Here is a 12,706-nt window from a genome sequence, read left to right on the forward strand (position 1 = left end):
AAATAGCCTACAGCTATATATAAATAGGCCTATGTGTGTATGTATTTTGGTAGATAATGCAGACTAATGTTTGTTAAAAATGAATATCAAATTATAGAGTGTTAAATAAACACGAATAACTTTGAGTGTCTCGTAGTAGGAAAATTAGAAAAGATTAGAGTGTCTCGCAGTAGAAAAATAGCTATTAAAATCTTTGAACGATTTTTGCCACACTGGAGACATTTTACTGTAAGAAATAAAATTCTTTAAATCTACTCATTACAAGTATTGGTACGTGAATAATAAATAATCTTTTCGTGAAATTTTTAATTGTCATCATCTTAAAAGATTGTAATTGGGGTGTCCCGACGAATCTTGAGAAAAGTAGCACTAACCACGTGACAACGTTGAACAGTATACATAACAGTATATATACCACGTGTAAGCCCCGCCTATTTAGGAATTTGCTAACAGAGTTTCTATTTCTACTGGGCTGCGGCAAGTTTCCTATTGGCTCCAGTGTTGACAAACGCGAGATCAAAACACCACACAACAGTAACAACCACTCCTTCTGCACAAAGATAGGCTAACGCCTTTACAGAAGATATGATATTAGTTACAGCGCGAGCAATAGCAGCCTGAGACTTTGCCGCAGTCATGTTTGACTTAAAGGGAGGCTGGAATCTCTCGTTCGCTGGATGCGGCTTTTTAGGGGTCTATCACATCGGTGTCGCGAGCTGTCTTCTGGAGCAAGCGCCTTATCTGATCCGCGGGGCCACTAAGATTTACGGAGCCTCCGCAGGGGCTCTCACTGCATCCGTGCTCACTACCGAGGCATGTTTAGGTATGAACTCACCCCGTGGTGCTCAAAAAGGCTGTTTCTAGGCAGGTTTTTTAGTCATTCTTCTATAGTTTCTGCTGATTTCTGCATTTTGCTGTTTTAAAGTTAATATTTGAAAACAACTATAACCGTTGCCTTTTTAGGGTGGTGGTTAAATATTAGAAACTGACCAGTGTTTTATGACTAATATTTTTATGTGTAGATGGCAGATATTTAAAAAAAAAAAGTTTTCTCAGATACTCAATAAATGGATAACAAAACAACACTTACACATTTATATAATGTACACATAAATATTTATATAGAGAGAAAGGTGGTTTTCATGTAATAGTCATCTATATTTATTATTCTGATCAAATATACACAATTATATTAAAATTAAATAAAATGATAATTAACCCCCTCAAATTATTAAGTTTATAGCTACTTGTGAACATTGTTTTGTTTTGTTTTTTTTGAAGCAGTGTTATTTCAGTATTATTTTTATAATATATTTATTTAGAGTTATGAGTAGGAAAGGTGTGTAACAAATAAAATGTATTTTATTTATTAATATATTCATTTATTCATATTTTGAATTAACATTTATTTTTATATTTTCAGTTTTCATTTTTATTTCAGTTTCAGTTTCAGTGATTTTGTTACATGCTTTTTTTTTTTGTTATATATACTTCCATATTGTAAGTATATTTTTTACTTTTAGACATTTTAGTATTATTTAGCATTTATTTCAGTTAACTTATTCATTTCATGACCTCATTTCTCATGCCATTTTTTTTCAAGCCCAAAATATTTGAACTATGCTATCTACATTTTATTTTATAGCTGATCCTCTGGGTTTGTAATCCAGGAGCTGTTTATGCAAGACTCCAGTGGAAAGTGTAGAAAGTGTAAAGTGGGTCAGTTTATATGAAAGTCTCAGTTAAATGACAGAACGGGTTTTTCTTGTTGCAGTATCTAAGAACTCTGAACTGTGCTGTTTGTGCAGGTCTGTGTGATATCATGACTTTATTCTTTCACTTTCATGTAATATCTGAACTAGAAATCTGATTCAGATTCTAAGCAACCTTTGGTTTATTACAGGTTCAGAGATTGTGTGCATTGTTAAGAGCAATGATGAAAAAAAATAAAGTTCAATATATCTGCATTACAATTATTTTTTGTTCATCTTATGTTCTTGACTTCCTTTTCATTTTGCCTGTGTATTGCTTAGTTCATTATTTGTGTCTGTTTCTTTCCATTGATGCAGAGAAATGTTGTGAAGACGTCATCAATGTTGCCAAGGAGGCACGGAAGCGTAATCTGGGCCCTTTGCACCCAACATTCAACATAGTCAAGGTAATACGTGGAGGCCTGTCTCGCGACCTGCCATCCAATGCTCACACGCTGGCCTCTGGTCGACTGTGTGTGTCCCTCACACGCGTCATGGACGGCCAAAACGTTCTGGTGTCGGACTTCAGCTCCAAAGATGAACTCATCCAGGTTAGAGCATCACTTTACCATAGAAACAGCGTAGAATTAGATTTTCTGTCACCACTTTATATAATTCTGATAAGCCACTTTTATATACTTTTATCTACATGAAAATGATATAATGGGGCCATAACATGACATCACACTAATTCACTTAATCTTCTCTGTAAAAATGAGGTTGTAACATTTTATTGAAGGAGTTCCCAAGAATCATCAGCCAAATCCCCTTGCATGTTAATTTATTAAATATTGTGGTTATAGCTATCAATAAGATTTTACAATGTTTAAAACTGCAGAATCAGGTTTCCCTCAAAATAAGTGCAAAATTTCAATTTCTTTTTACATTTGGAATTTAAAATCTGCTAGTTGTTAACTAAAATATACATTAGAAATAATCAATTATATATATGTATGTATATATATGTATGTATATATATATATATATATATATATATATATATATATATATACAGTATATAGTTCATTGAAATAAAGCAGAAATGAAAAAAGAAAAAAATACTTGATGAAAAGCTCAACTTAAAACTCTGAAAATTAGAAATTTCGCTTTGGCAAATCAAAATTAAACTAAACTAAAATAAAATAAAAATTAATAAAATTAAATTAAGATAAATTAAATCTACATATATTTAAAAAGTAATAAATACAAAAGCAACATATAAACATAACTAAAATTTAAAACTAAAATGAATATTTCAAAAAATAAAAGCTGATTCAGAATATTAATAAAAATACTGTAATAGTATATAAATGATTCTGAAAGAGCACAGTGTCTTTACTTTGTCTTTGTTTTGCTTCTGTCTTTCTCTCTCTATTTTGGCTTTCTGTTTTCTTTTCATTCCCAGGCTCTTATTTGCAGCTGCTTTATTCCTGTATACTGTGGTTTAATTCCTCCTGCCTTCCGTGATGTGGTAAGTAATAAAGTTCATAACTTCAATGGTGCGATGTCATTTTTTAACTTGGGCCAATCCATGAGGCATTGTATGAGGTGACACGGCTGGAAAGTTGGATTATTTCACATGGGAGAATTAGGACATTGCAAGTTCATTGCACTTACTTCAAAGAATTCAGTCACTGGGGCAAAGTGAACTAACACTGGCCTCAATAAGAGAATTAAATACGCTTATTGTTTTGATCAAGATTTTCTTGTAGAGCTGTTACTCAGTGTGTCTGAATGAACCCACCCTCAACCCCATAGCCTGTACATTGTGTACTTGTTCTTTAGAAAGGGGAGGAGACTTCAATGCATAGAAATAGTTGAGAGGTCAAACAAATAAAGGTTCAGCTCTGTTTGTATTAACACTTACAGCACAGTAGTGTTCATGGTTACTATATGGAATAATTGTTTCATTACATTCCTCAACTTTATTAGGTAATACAGATGATACTTTATTCATACACATGCCAGTTACTTATCATGACTTGCACTGAAAATTTAAACCCAGATTAATGAATCTATCAAGTAGATTAGGCTGTGACTAAAGTTGTTCATTGAAAAAAGTTTAGCTGTGAAGTTGACCTATTAAAAGGACAAATAAAGGCTGTTATGTAAGTCTTTTGGTCTGATCACACCACCACCTTACTGCTGGTCAGTCCTGATCAGCCCACCCTCAACTGAGCCACACTGACACTTGCAATAGCCTGCAAATCCCAATTGGCTCATTACAATCAATACATTTCCCATCAGGGATCATGAAACTACTGCTATCTGGCTAGCTATCATTTAATAGGAAAGCCGGCTGGTTTCAGATCGATGTGTCTTTATATATTTTTAAATATTATAAATTCTCTGTTATTAAAAATAGTGGTTCTACAATTTATATGTATTATTTTATTGTTCTTTATTGTTCCAACTTGAAAAGAAGAATAGAAGAGAGGCGAAGTAAAAGTTTGTGGGTAATCTAGACATACTATGCTAAAATTCTTTTAAGCAAATAAAATGTATAAGCATTATATATTCAGATGACATTAACAGAGACTACATGTGATATTTCTACTTTATACTATTTTAATATTATAAATATTTGTATTTGTCATTTAGAAAAACTGTGTACAACTATATATATATAAATAAGCCTATATATAAAAGAATATAAATTATTTTCTATACATTTTTTTTTTACACATACATATCTCTCACTTTTTTCTTTCTCATCAGCGTTATGTGGATGGTGGGATCAGTGATAATCTGCCCCAGTCCGAGCTGAAGAACACCATCACCGTTTCTCCATTCTCAGGAGAGAGTGACATCTGTCCGAAAGACAACTCCACCAGCTTCCACGAACTGCGTTTCACAAACACCAGCATACAAGTCAATCTAGACAACATGTACAGACTGAGCAAAGCACTGTTTCCCCCAGAGCCTAAAGTAAGAACACCAAACACGTACGCGCGAGCACACATTCATATGCCTAAGTGAAGTAAGAGTGGTGTGCATGAGCTGCAGCGCAGTTACACAATCACTGTCTGTATTCGGCCCTTTAAAAACATGCTGTTAAATGCTGGTCTGTCCTTAAGCCCTCTGATGCACAGAGAGATCCAGGCAGATGAAGTCTTTTGGTAAAACTGTAACTTATTGAAGACAAAATTATAAATGATAACAATTACAGATGATAATCATAATGAAAAATCTAAAATTAAAGAAAAAAAAAAAAGTTTAAAAATGAATATAAAATCCAAACTGAGTATATTCTGCTAAAATGTATAGTGTAATAATGTTCGGAAGTCAAAAGACAAAGGCCTTTTGAGCATGTGATGTGAGCAGAAGCAAAGAAGCTGCTGCCTGAAAAGCCAATTGGAAATATATATACAGTGGGTACGGAAAGTATTCAGACCCTCTTAAATTTTTCACTCTTTGTTATATTTCAGCCATCTGCTAAAATCATTTAAGTTCATTTTTTTTCCCCTCAATGTACACACAGCACCCCATATTGACAGAAAAACACAGAATTGTTGACATTTTTGCAGATTTATTAAAAAGAAAAACTGAAATATTCAGAAAGTATTCAGACCCATTGCTCAGTATTTAGTAGAAGCACCCTTTTGATCTAATACAGCCATGAGTCTTTTTGGGAAAGATGCAACAAGTTTTTCACACCTGGATTTGGGGATCCTCTGCCATTCCTCCTTGCAGATCCTCTCCAGTTCTGTCAGGTTGGATGGTAAACGTTGGTGGACAGCCATTTTTAGGTCTCTCCAGAGATGCTCAATTGGGTTTAAGTCAGGGCTCTGGCTGGGCCATTCAAGAACAGTCACGGAGTTGTTGTGAAGCCACTCCTTCGTTATTTTAGCTGTGTGCTTAGGGTCATTGTCTTGTTGGAAGGTAAACCTTCGGCCCAATCTGAGGCCCTGAGCACTCTGGAGAAGGTTTTCGTCCAGGATATCCCTGTACTTGGCCACATTCATATTTCCCTCGATTGCAACCAGTCGTCCTGTACCTGCAGCTGAAAAACACCCCCACAGCATGATGCTGCCACCACCATGCTTCACTGTTGGGACTGTATTGGACAGGTGATGAGAATTAAGGCCAAAAAGTTCTATCTTGGTCTCATCAGACCAGAGAATCTTATTCAGGTGTTTTTTTAGCAAACTCCATGCGGGCTTTCATGTGTCTTGCACTGAGGAGAGGCTTCCGTCGGGCCACTCTGCCATAAAGCCCCGACTGGCGGAGGGCTGCAGTGATGGTTGACTTTCTACAACTTTCTCCCATCTCCCGACTGCATCTCTGGAGCTCAGCCACAGTGATCTTTGGGTTCTTCTTTACCTCTCTCACCAAGGCTCTTCTCCCCCGATAGCTCAGTTTGGCGGACGGCCAGCTCTAGGAAGGGTTCTGGTCGTCCCAAACGCCTTCCATTTAAGGATTATGGAGGCCACTGTGCTCTTAGGAACCTTAAGTGCAGCAGAAATATTTTTGTAACCTTGGCCAGATCTGTGCCTTGCCACAATTCTGTCTCTGAGCTCTTCAGGCAGTTCCTTTGACCTCATGATTCTCATTTGCTCTGACATGCACTGTGAGCTGTAAGGTCTTATATAGACAGGTGTGTGGCTTTCCTAATCAAGTCCAATCAGTATAATCAAACACAGCTGGACTCAAATGAAGGTGCAGAACCATCTCAAGGATGATCAGAAGAAATGGACAGCACTGGAGTTAAATATATGAGTGTCACAGCAAAGGGTCTGAATACTTAGGACCATGTGATATTTCAGTTTTTCTTTTTTAATAAATCTGCAAAAATGTCAACAATTATGTGTTTTTCTGTCAATATGGGGTGCTGTGTGTACATTAATGAGGGAAAAAAATGAACTTAAATGATTTTAGCAAATGGCTGCAATATAACAAAGAGTGAAAAAATTAAGGGGGTCTGAATACTTTCCGTACCCACTGTATATTAGACTTACATACTCTTACAGCATAACAAGAAATGTATGTTTGATCAAAGGAATTTATCCATTGTGTCACTACATATGTCTTGCCAAATGTTTTTCTCCTCCTAAATTAACTTGGAATCAAAGCTAGGTCATGTTGACAGGACGTCAATAGGTAATAGATAAGATCAGATAAAAATAAAGATGGGGCTGTGGTTTTACACCTTTTGAGCAGAAACAGCAGATCTTTGCAATCTTCAAATATCACTTTGCAAATACCAGCTCTTGGAAAAGAACACTTAGTACTAAGAAAAATGAAAAGACACATTTAGCAAAACATCTTTGCATAAAAAAAAAAAAAAAAATGCTGAAAATACTTTTCCATCATCCTATAAACATCTTTTAATCATAACAAGATGTACCTTTATATGTCAAATCTTAAAAGAAAATACTACGTCAATGGAATATGATTATAAATGAAATTAATAGTAATAAAAGAGAATAAATGAATAATACTTGAGTATGTGAGTAACATAAGACAGAAATATGAATATAATGTGGAGTAACAATGAAAGAATCATGAAGAGTAACTTTCATCCTTTTAACTTGTGATAATTTCTTTAATTTCTGTTTGATTTTAAATGAGTTAAGTATAGTAAGAAAATCCCTATACAGTATACAGACCTACAGTATTTAATTGGAGTCACTCATTTTCATAATTATCTAAGCATCAACTTAACCCTCATGATGTGTTTTAATTTTTTTTTGTCCAGTCATATAATAGGTCTTACTGATCAGAGCTTGCTCCTCAGTTTTTGAGTAAACATTGGCAAAATTATCCACAAATAATGCTTTTTTTACTCAAAAAACGAAGTGAATAAGCTCAGATCAATGAGGCCTATTAGCTATCAGTTCCAAAAAGACATACAAACCTGTGCTAATTGAAAGAAAACAAGTTGACAAAAAGATTGAATCTAAGATGTGGTGGTAATATAGCATAAGCTCACCAGGAAGCTCAGCACAGCACAATAACTAATTAAATCATATCTATCACACAATGACATGTCTGTGCATATGATTGGCAGGTGCTGGCAGAAATGTGTCAAAGCGGGTATAAAGATGCCCTCCGATTTCTCCAGGAAAACAGTGAGAACTCTTTATCTCTCATATCACTTTATCTCCAATGTTCGTTTATGCGTTCTGCCAAATATGATATGTGCTGTGGTTTAGAAGACAATGGTGATATCTCTTTATAGATTTGCTTCAGGCGGTATGTCCAAGAGCAGACGTGGCTTTGATTCAGACCACGCCCACCTGCTGCTGCCCAGGCAATAGGAATCCAGTCGTGACGGAAAGCACTAAAGAGTGGGTGCTGCAGAGACTCCGCCTTTTGAGAAAACACCACTGGTGGTTGGATGAACAGCTTGTCAATAACCTGCCAACCCCCATTAAAAAAGGTAGAGATATACTTAAATGTACTTTTAAAGCTGAAGAATGTACTGTATAATGTGACTATGGTAACTTCATACATGTATGTGCATGTGTTTGCAGTTTTTTGTGACGCCTGCAGAGAAAAGCACGGTCTGCTGGCACAAGTGACTGGTTTCCTACCGTTACGTGTGGCGTCCTACATGCTGATGCCGTACACGCTGCCAGTGGAATCAGCATACTCTGCAGCTCAGAGGTCAATATCATCATTTAACATGCTAATCAGAACAGAATTATTCTATTAATTGCACTTTTGATACACTACCATTCAAAAGTTTGGGGTCAGTAATATTTTTAAATGTAACTTTAAATCATTCTGTTCTGCAAGGTTGCATTAAATTGATCAAAAGTGACAGTAAGACATTTGTAATGTTACAAAATATTGATATTTCAAATAAATGCTGTTCGTTTGTTCGGATCAAGGAATCCTGAAAAAATTCATTACGGTTTGCAGAAAAATATTAGGCAACACAACTGTAAATATTGGTGTGAATGTCACAAATTTTGTATCCAAAGGAGTTTTTAATTTCGGCTGTGTTTGAAAGGTTTTGGGAATGGATCCCAGAAGTCCCTGCAGATGTGCGCTGGCTTGCTGAGGTAGCAGGCAGTGTTTATAGACTGGCATGGAAAGGTGCAGCGTCAGAGACAAGCAGGTAAAATCCCTCAGGAATTATTCAAGGCGACTATTAAAGGAATAGTAAACTAAAAATTAAAATATGCTGAAAATGTATTCTCCCTCAGGTCATCCAAGCTGAGTTTGTTTCTTCATCAGAACAGATTTGGGGAAGTTTAGCATTACATCACTTCCTCACCATTGGGCCCTCTGTAGTGAATGGGTGCCGTCAGAATGAGAGTCCAAACAGCTAATAAAAACATTTACATTTAGTCATTTAGCAGACGCTTTTATCCAAAGTCACATACAAATGATGACAATAGAAGCAATCAAAACCAACCAAAGAGCAACAATATGCAAGTAGTACTATATTAGCCTAACATAGTACATGTAGCAAGTTTTTTTTATTATATATTATATTAAGTTATATTATATTATATAAAAACATCTCAACAATCCACAAATAATCCAAACAGTCCGTCAGTTAAATATGCTCAGATCAGATGTTTTTAACTCTCATTCTGATGGCACCCACAATTTAATTTAATGCTGAAAATCTATATGTACACTCTCAGACATAAAGGTACAAAAGCTGTCACTGGGCGGTACCTTTTCAAAAGGTACACTTTTGTACCTATTAGGTTCCAGTATGTACACTTTAAGTACTAATATGTACCTTTAAGGTACCAAAATGGACCCTTTAGGTACAGACATGTTCCTTTTGAAAAGGTACCGCCCCAGTCACAGCTTTTGTACCTTTATTTCTGAGAGTGTAGGAATTACACAGCAATCTCAGATTTTAATAATTCCAGGTAAATTCATTTATTGACTGGCATAGATATATGAAAGATAAGTTATACCTAGAGTCTAATAAGCAATAAGAGATCAATGTTTTTCCACAAAACAGCCAAAATGTCTTGAATGTCGTCTTGTTTATTTTGCAGTGGCGCCCCTTTGAGAAGATGTGCGAGTGAACCACCAATGCTAGATTTACAAATGCCTGTCTCAGACTATAATGGACACATACCTCATTCTGCCAGCAACCTTGATGGTTACAACTGGACTTTTCCGGGTGACTTCAACGCAGCTTCCTCTGTCGACCCACAGGACAGTCCCATCAAAGACACCAGCACCTTTTTTGTAGGCTCAGAGAAGCAAATGGACCAATGCAGGACCTTTTCAGCTTAGTATAGTATATACTGAGCCTGATAGCTATGGTCGTGTCGTGCTGCAAATTTGGCCAGTTGGAGAGACGAGCTTGGCTGGTTAAACGCTTTGGAATCCAGCGTCGAGAGTAAATAGACATGACAAATACTCCTCCTGTGACATTTTGGACATTATCCAAAAGTGCCTTTCTTCTCCATTCAGAACCAAAGATGTGTTTGATCTGTTGTGTCAGCCTGTACCTTGAGTTTTGCTGATAATTGATGCTGTTTGTATGTCAGAGTTTACTTTGCAGTTGGTGCTAATACTTCTCGGAGACCTCAAAATACTTGACAAGTCCATACCATGGAGGTGTACAATCAAATAAAGAGTCTGAGGCCTTGTAGTGAGGAATCTTGCATTTGATTTCATATGCCATGCATTATAGAGCCTGTTCATCTTCCTTTCTCAGCCCCTCACAGCTCTTTCTGGGCAAATATGACATTTTTAAAGAAAAATGGTAATGAAAATGATAAAATACATAAGTAGCCTACATGATATAATGTATTTATATTTTGAGAGAGACAAGAGAAGACAAATATATTTCAGTAATGATATGTTTGCATGGAAAACGTTTGATATGCTGTGCAATAAACTACCCTGCTGAAAATAAAGGAAAAAAAACAATAGAACCCTGCCCAAAACACAAGAGAAAATGTAATGGATTTAATGGTTATAATGGGAATTGTATTGGTTTTAATGGAAACTATAATGGTGTCTACTGGTAAGTGATGGATTCTATTGGTGGGATGTTAAATCCTATTGAAAAAATGCCCAAAACACACTACAAAAAGGAATTTTGTAATGGTTTTACTGGAAAAAGCTAATGGTTTATAATTGTATTTTAATGGAAACCATTGGAATTTCTGTGATGGTTTCTATTGTTTGTTTTTTTTTAGCAGGGTAAGAATGTGCACAATTATTTCACTTTTAAGTTACTTAATGATCTGTAAAATAACTTTTTTACAGATAAGCAAAGGACCTTTACAAAAAGCTACTTGGATTTCTGAAATACTTCATTCTGATTGGTCAATCGCAGCACTGAGGTGAAATATTTTCCCTAGTGACAGTTACAACTTTCACTCCGAGTCTCGCTAAAAGGCGCCATCCTGCGACTCAGGGCGGTTACAGAGTGCAATAAAAATATCTCGGGTGAGTTTAGTATTGATTTTTATACATAGTCTGAGCATAAAACGTTCTATACTATATAAACAGATACTCAGGTGTCTCCAGTTAACGCGGGGAAAAAACAGACCGGAGGAACAACAAACCAGTAAAGGGAAACGACGAGGATGAGAGAAAATAAAATAGATAAATGCTGATTTGTAGCTAAATATTTTTGTAATATTATTGTGGTGTTGGTCTTGTTTCTAGGCTGTTTGTTTTCTACATTGTATGGAATATTTTTATTTCCGGAAGCTAATCTACTAGTACGATAATAAATAAATTTATGTAACCTAATTTATCTAGAAAGTTAACGTTACTAGAATAACGACTAGGCTACATTACACTGTGTAAGTTACCTCAGAGTAAATTACACAGTATAATTCAGAGTAATTTGAAAGAGTAATACATTAATTTCATACTGTCTCCCATTGTTTTGACCGCTTTGGAAACTTAAAATCGGCATAAAATGATCGAACTCTTTTTTTTTTTTTTTACATAATACAACATAAATCATACGCTCTGGCCCTTTAAAACTGTTTCCCATAATGCACCGCTGCACAGTTCACGTGTGACTTGTCAGAAAGAAAACTAGCAAAGATGCAGAACGGTAATGTGAACGATGAAGAGTATCAGCTCTTCATCTCTCAGCACAGTCCCGCTTTAAAGGCGGCGAGAATCCCTGCGCTTTACTGGAAGAGTCTGCATTTAAAACTTGCCAGTGAGGTAAATGCACAGCCATCACTTCCGTGCCAGTTTGATAGTGTCTGGAAATAATTTTACTTTTGTGACATTTTAAATATTAATTAATACGTTAATGTATTTGTTTTCTGTAAATAATAGTCAATGTAAATACTAGACTTGGTGTTCTATGTATGAAACCAGGTACTCCAGTGTTGATTGAACTGTTAGTATGGGCAGGTAAATTTATCCATTCCTTTTCTCTTTTAGGTATTTGATGCTGGTGAGGTGTTTGGGATCATGCAGGTGGAAGAAGAAGAAGAGGATGAAGAGAATGAACGGAGAATCAATCCTGGAGATGAGCTGATTTATAAAGTGATTGTGACCAGAGAAAATGGTCTGCAGGCTGCTGATCCCACCAGGTGAGGGCAGCAGTGAGCCATTAGGCAGGAAGCATGTTAAAGGGATAGTTCACCCAAAAATGAAAATTTGATGTTTATCTGCTTACCCCCAGGGCATCCAAGATGTAGGTGACTTTGTTTCTTCAGTAGAACACAAACGAAGATTTTTAACTTGCAGTCTGTCAGTCCTATAATACCCGTCAATGGGCACACAATCTTTGAGAGAAAAAAACATGCACACACAAATTCAAATTAAACCTTGAGGCTCGTGACGATACACTGATGTCCTAAGACACGAAACGATCGGTTTGTGCGAGAAACTGAACAGTATTTATAAAAATTTTTACCTTTAATTTGGATTTGTGTGTGCATGTTTTTGTTTCTCCCAAAGATTATGTGCCCATTGACAGGCATTATAGGACTGACAGACTGCAACGGTTTGAGTTAAAAATCTTAATTTGTGTTCTACTGAAGAAACAA

At 35.9% G+C, this 12,706-nt stretch overlaps 2 protein-coding genes across 3 annotated transcripts in view; both read left to right on the plus strand.

The window, feature by feature from the left end:
- The first annotated feature begins 442 nt into the window (after positions 1–442).
- On the plus strand, positions 443–10,585 carry pnpla3 (patatin-like phospholipase domain containing 3). Its single transcript, XM_058773111.1, has 9 exons — positions 443–823; positions 2,070–2,302; positions 3,157–3,222; positions 4,470–4,679; positions 7,762–7,822; positions 7,933–8,133; positions 8,228–8,360; positions 8,710–8,817; positions 9,722–10,585. The coding sequence occupies exons 1-9, from the start codon at positions 637–639 to the stop codon at positions 9,963–9,965; spliced, it is 1,443 nt and encodes a 480-aa protein (XP_058629094.1). The 5' UTR covers positions 443–636; the 3' UTR covers positions 9,966–10,585.
- A 428-nt stretch (positions 10,586–11,013) lies between these two features.
- ttll12 (tubulin tyrosine ligase-like family, member 12) overlaps positions 11,014–12,706 on the plus strand; it is a 42,978-nt gene continuing 41,285 nt past the window's right edge. Inside the window, exons 1-2 of one of the 2 annotated variants that reach the window (XM_058773794.1) lie at positions 11,014–11,132; positions 12,096–12,247. In XM_058773794.1, the coding sequence (XP_058629777.1) occupies positions 12,126–12,247 (122 nt within the window). In that variant the 5' untranslated portion in view covers positions 11,014–11,132; positions 12,096–12,125. Of the gene's footprint in view, positions 11,133–11,236; positions 11,871–12,095; positions 12,248–12,706 lie in introns of those variants that run through there. The other variant, XM_058773793.1, reaches the window with a different exon arrangement.

The sequence above is a fragment of the Onychostoma macrolepis genome, chromosome 04 (genome assembly GCF_012432095.1).
Source record: "Onychostoma macrolepis isolate SWU-2019 chromosome 04, ASM1243209v1, whole genome shotgun sequence".
NCBI classification, from domain to species: Eukaryota; Metazoa; Chordata; class Actinopteri; order Cypriniformes; family Cyprinidae; genus Onychostoma; species Onychostoma macrolepis.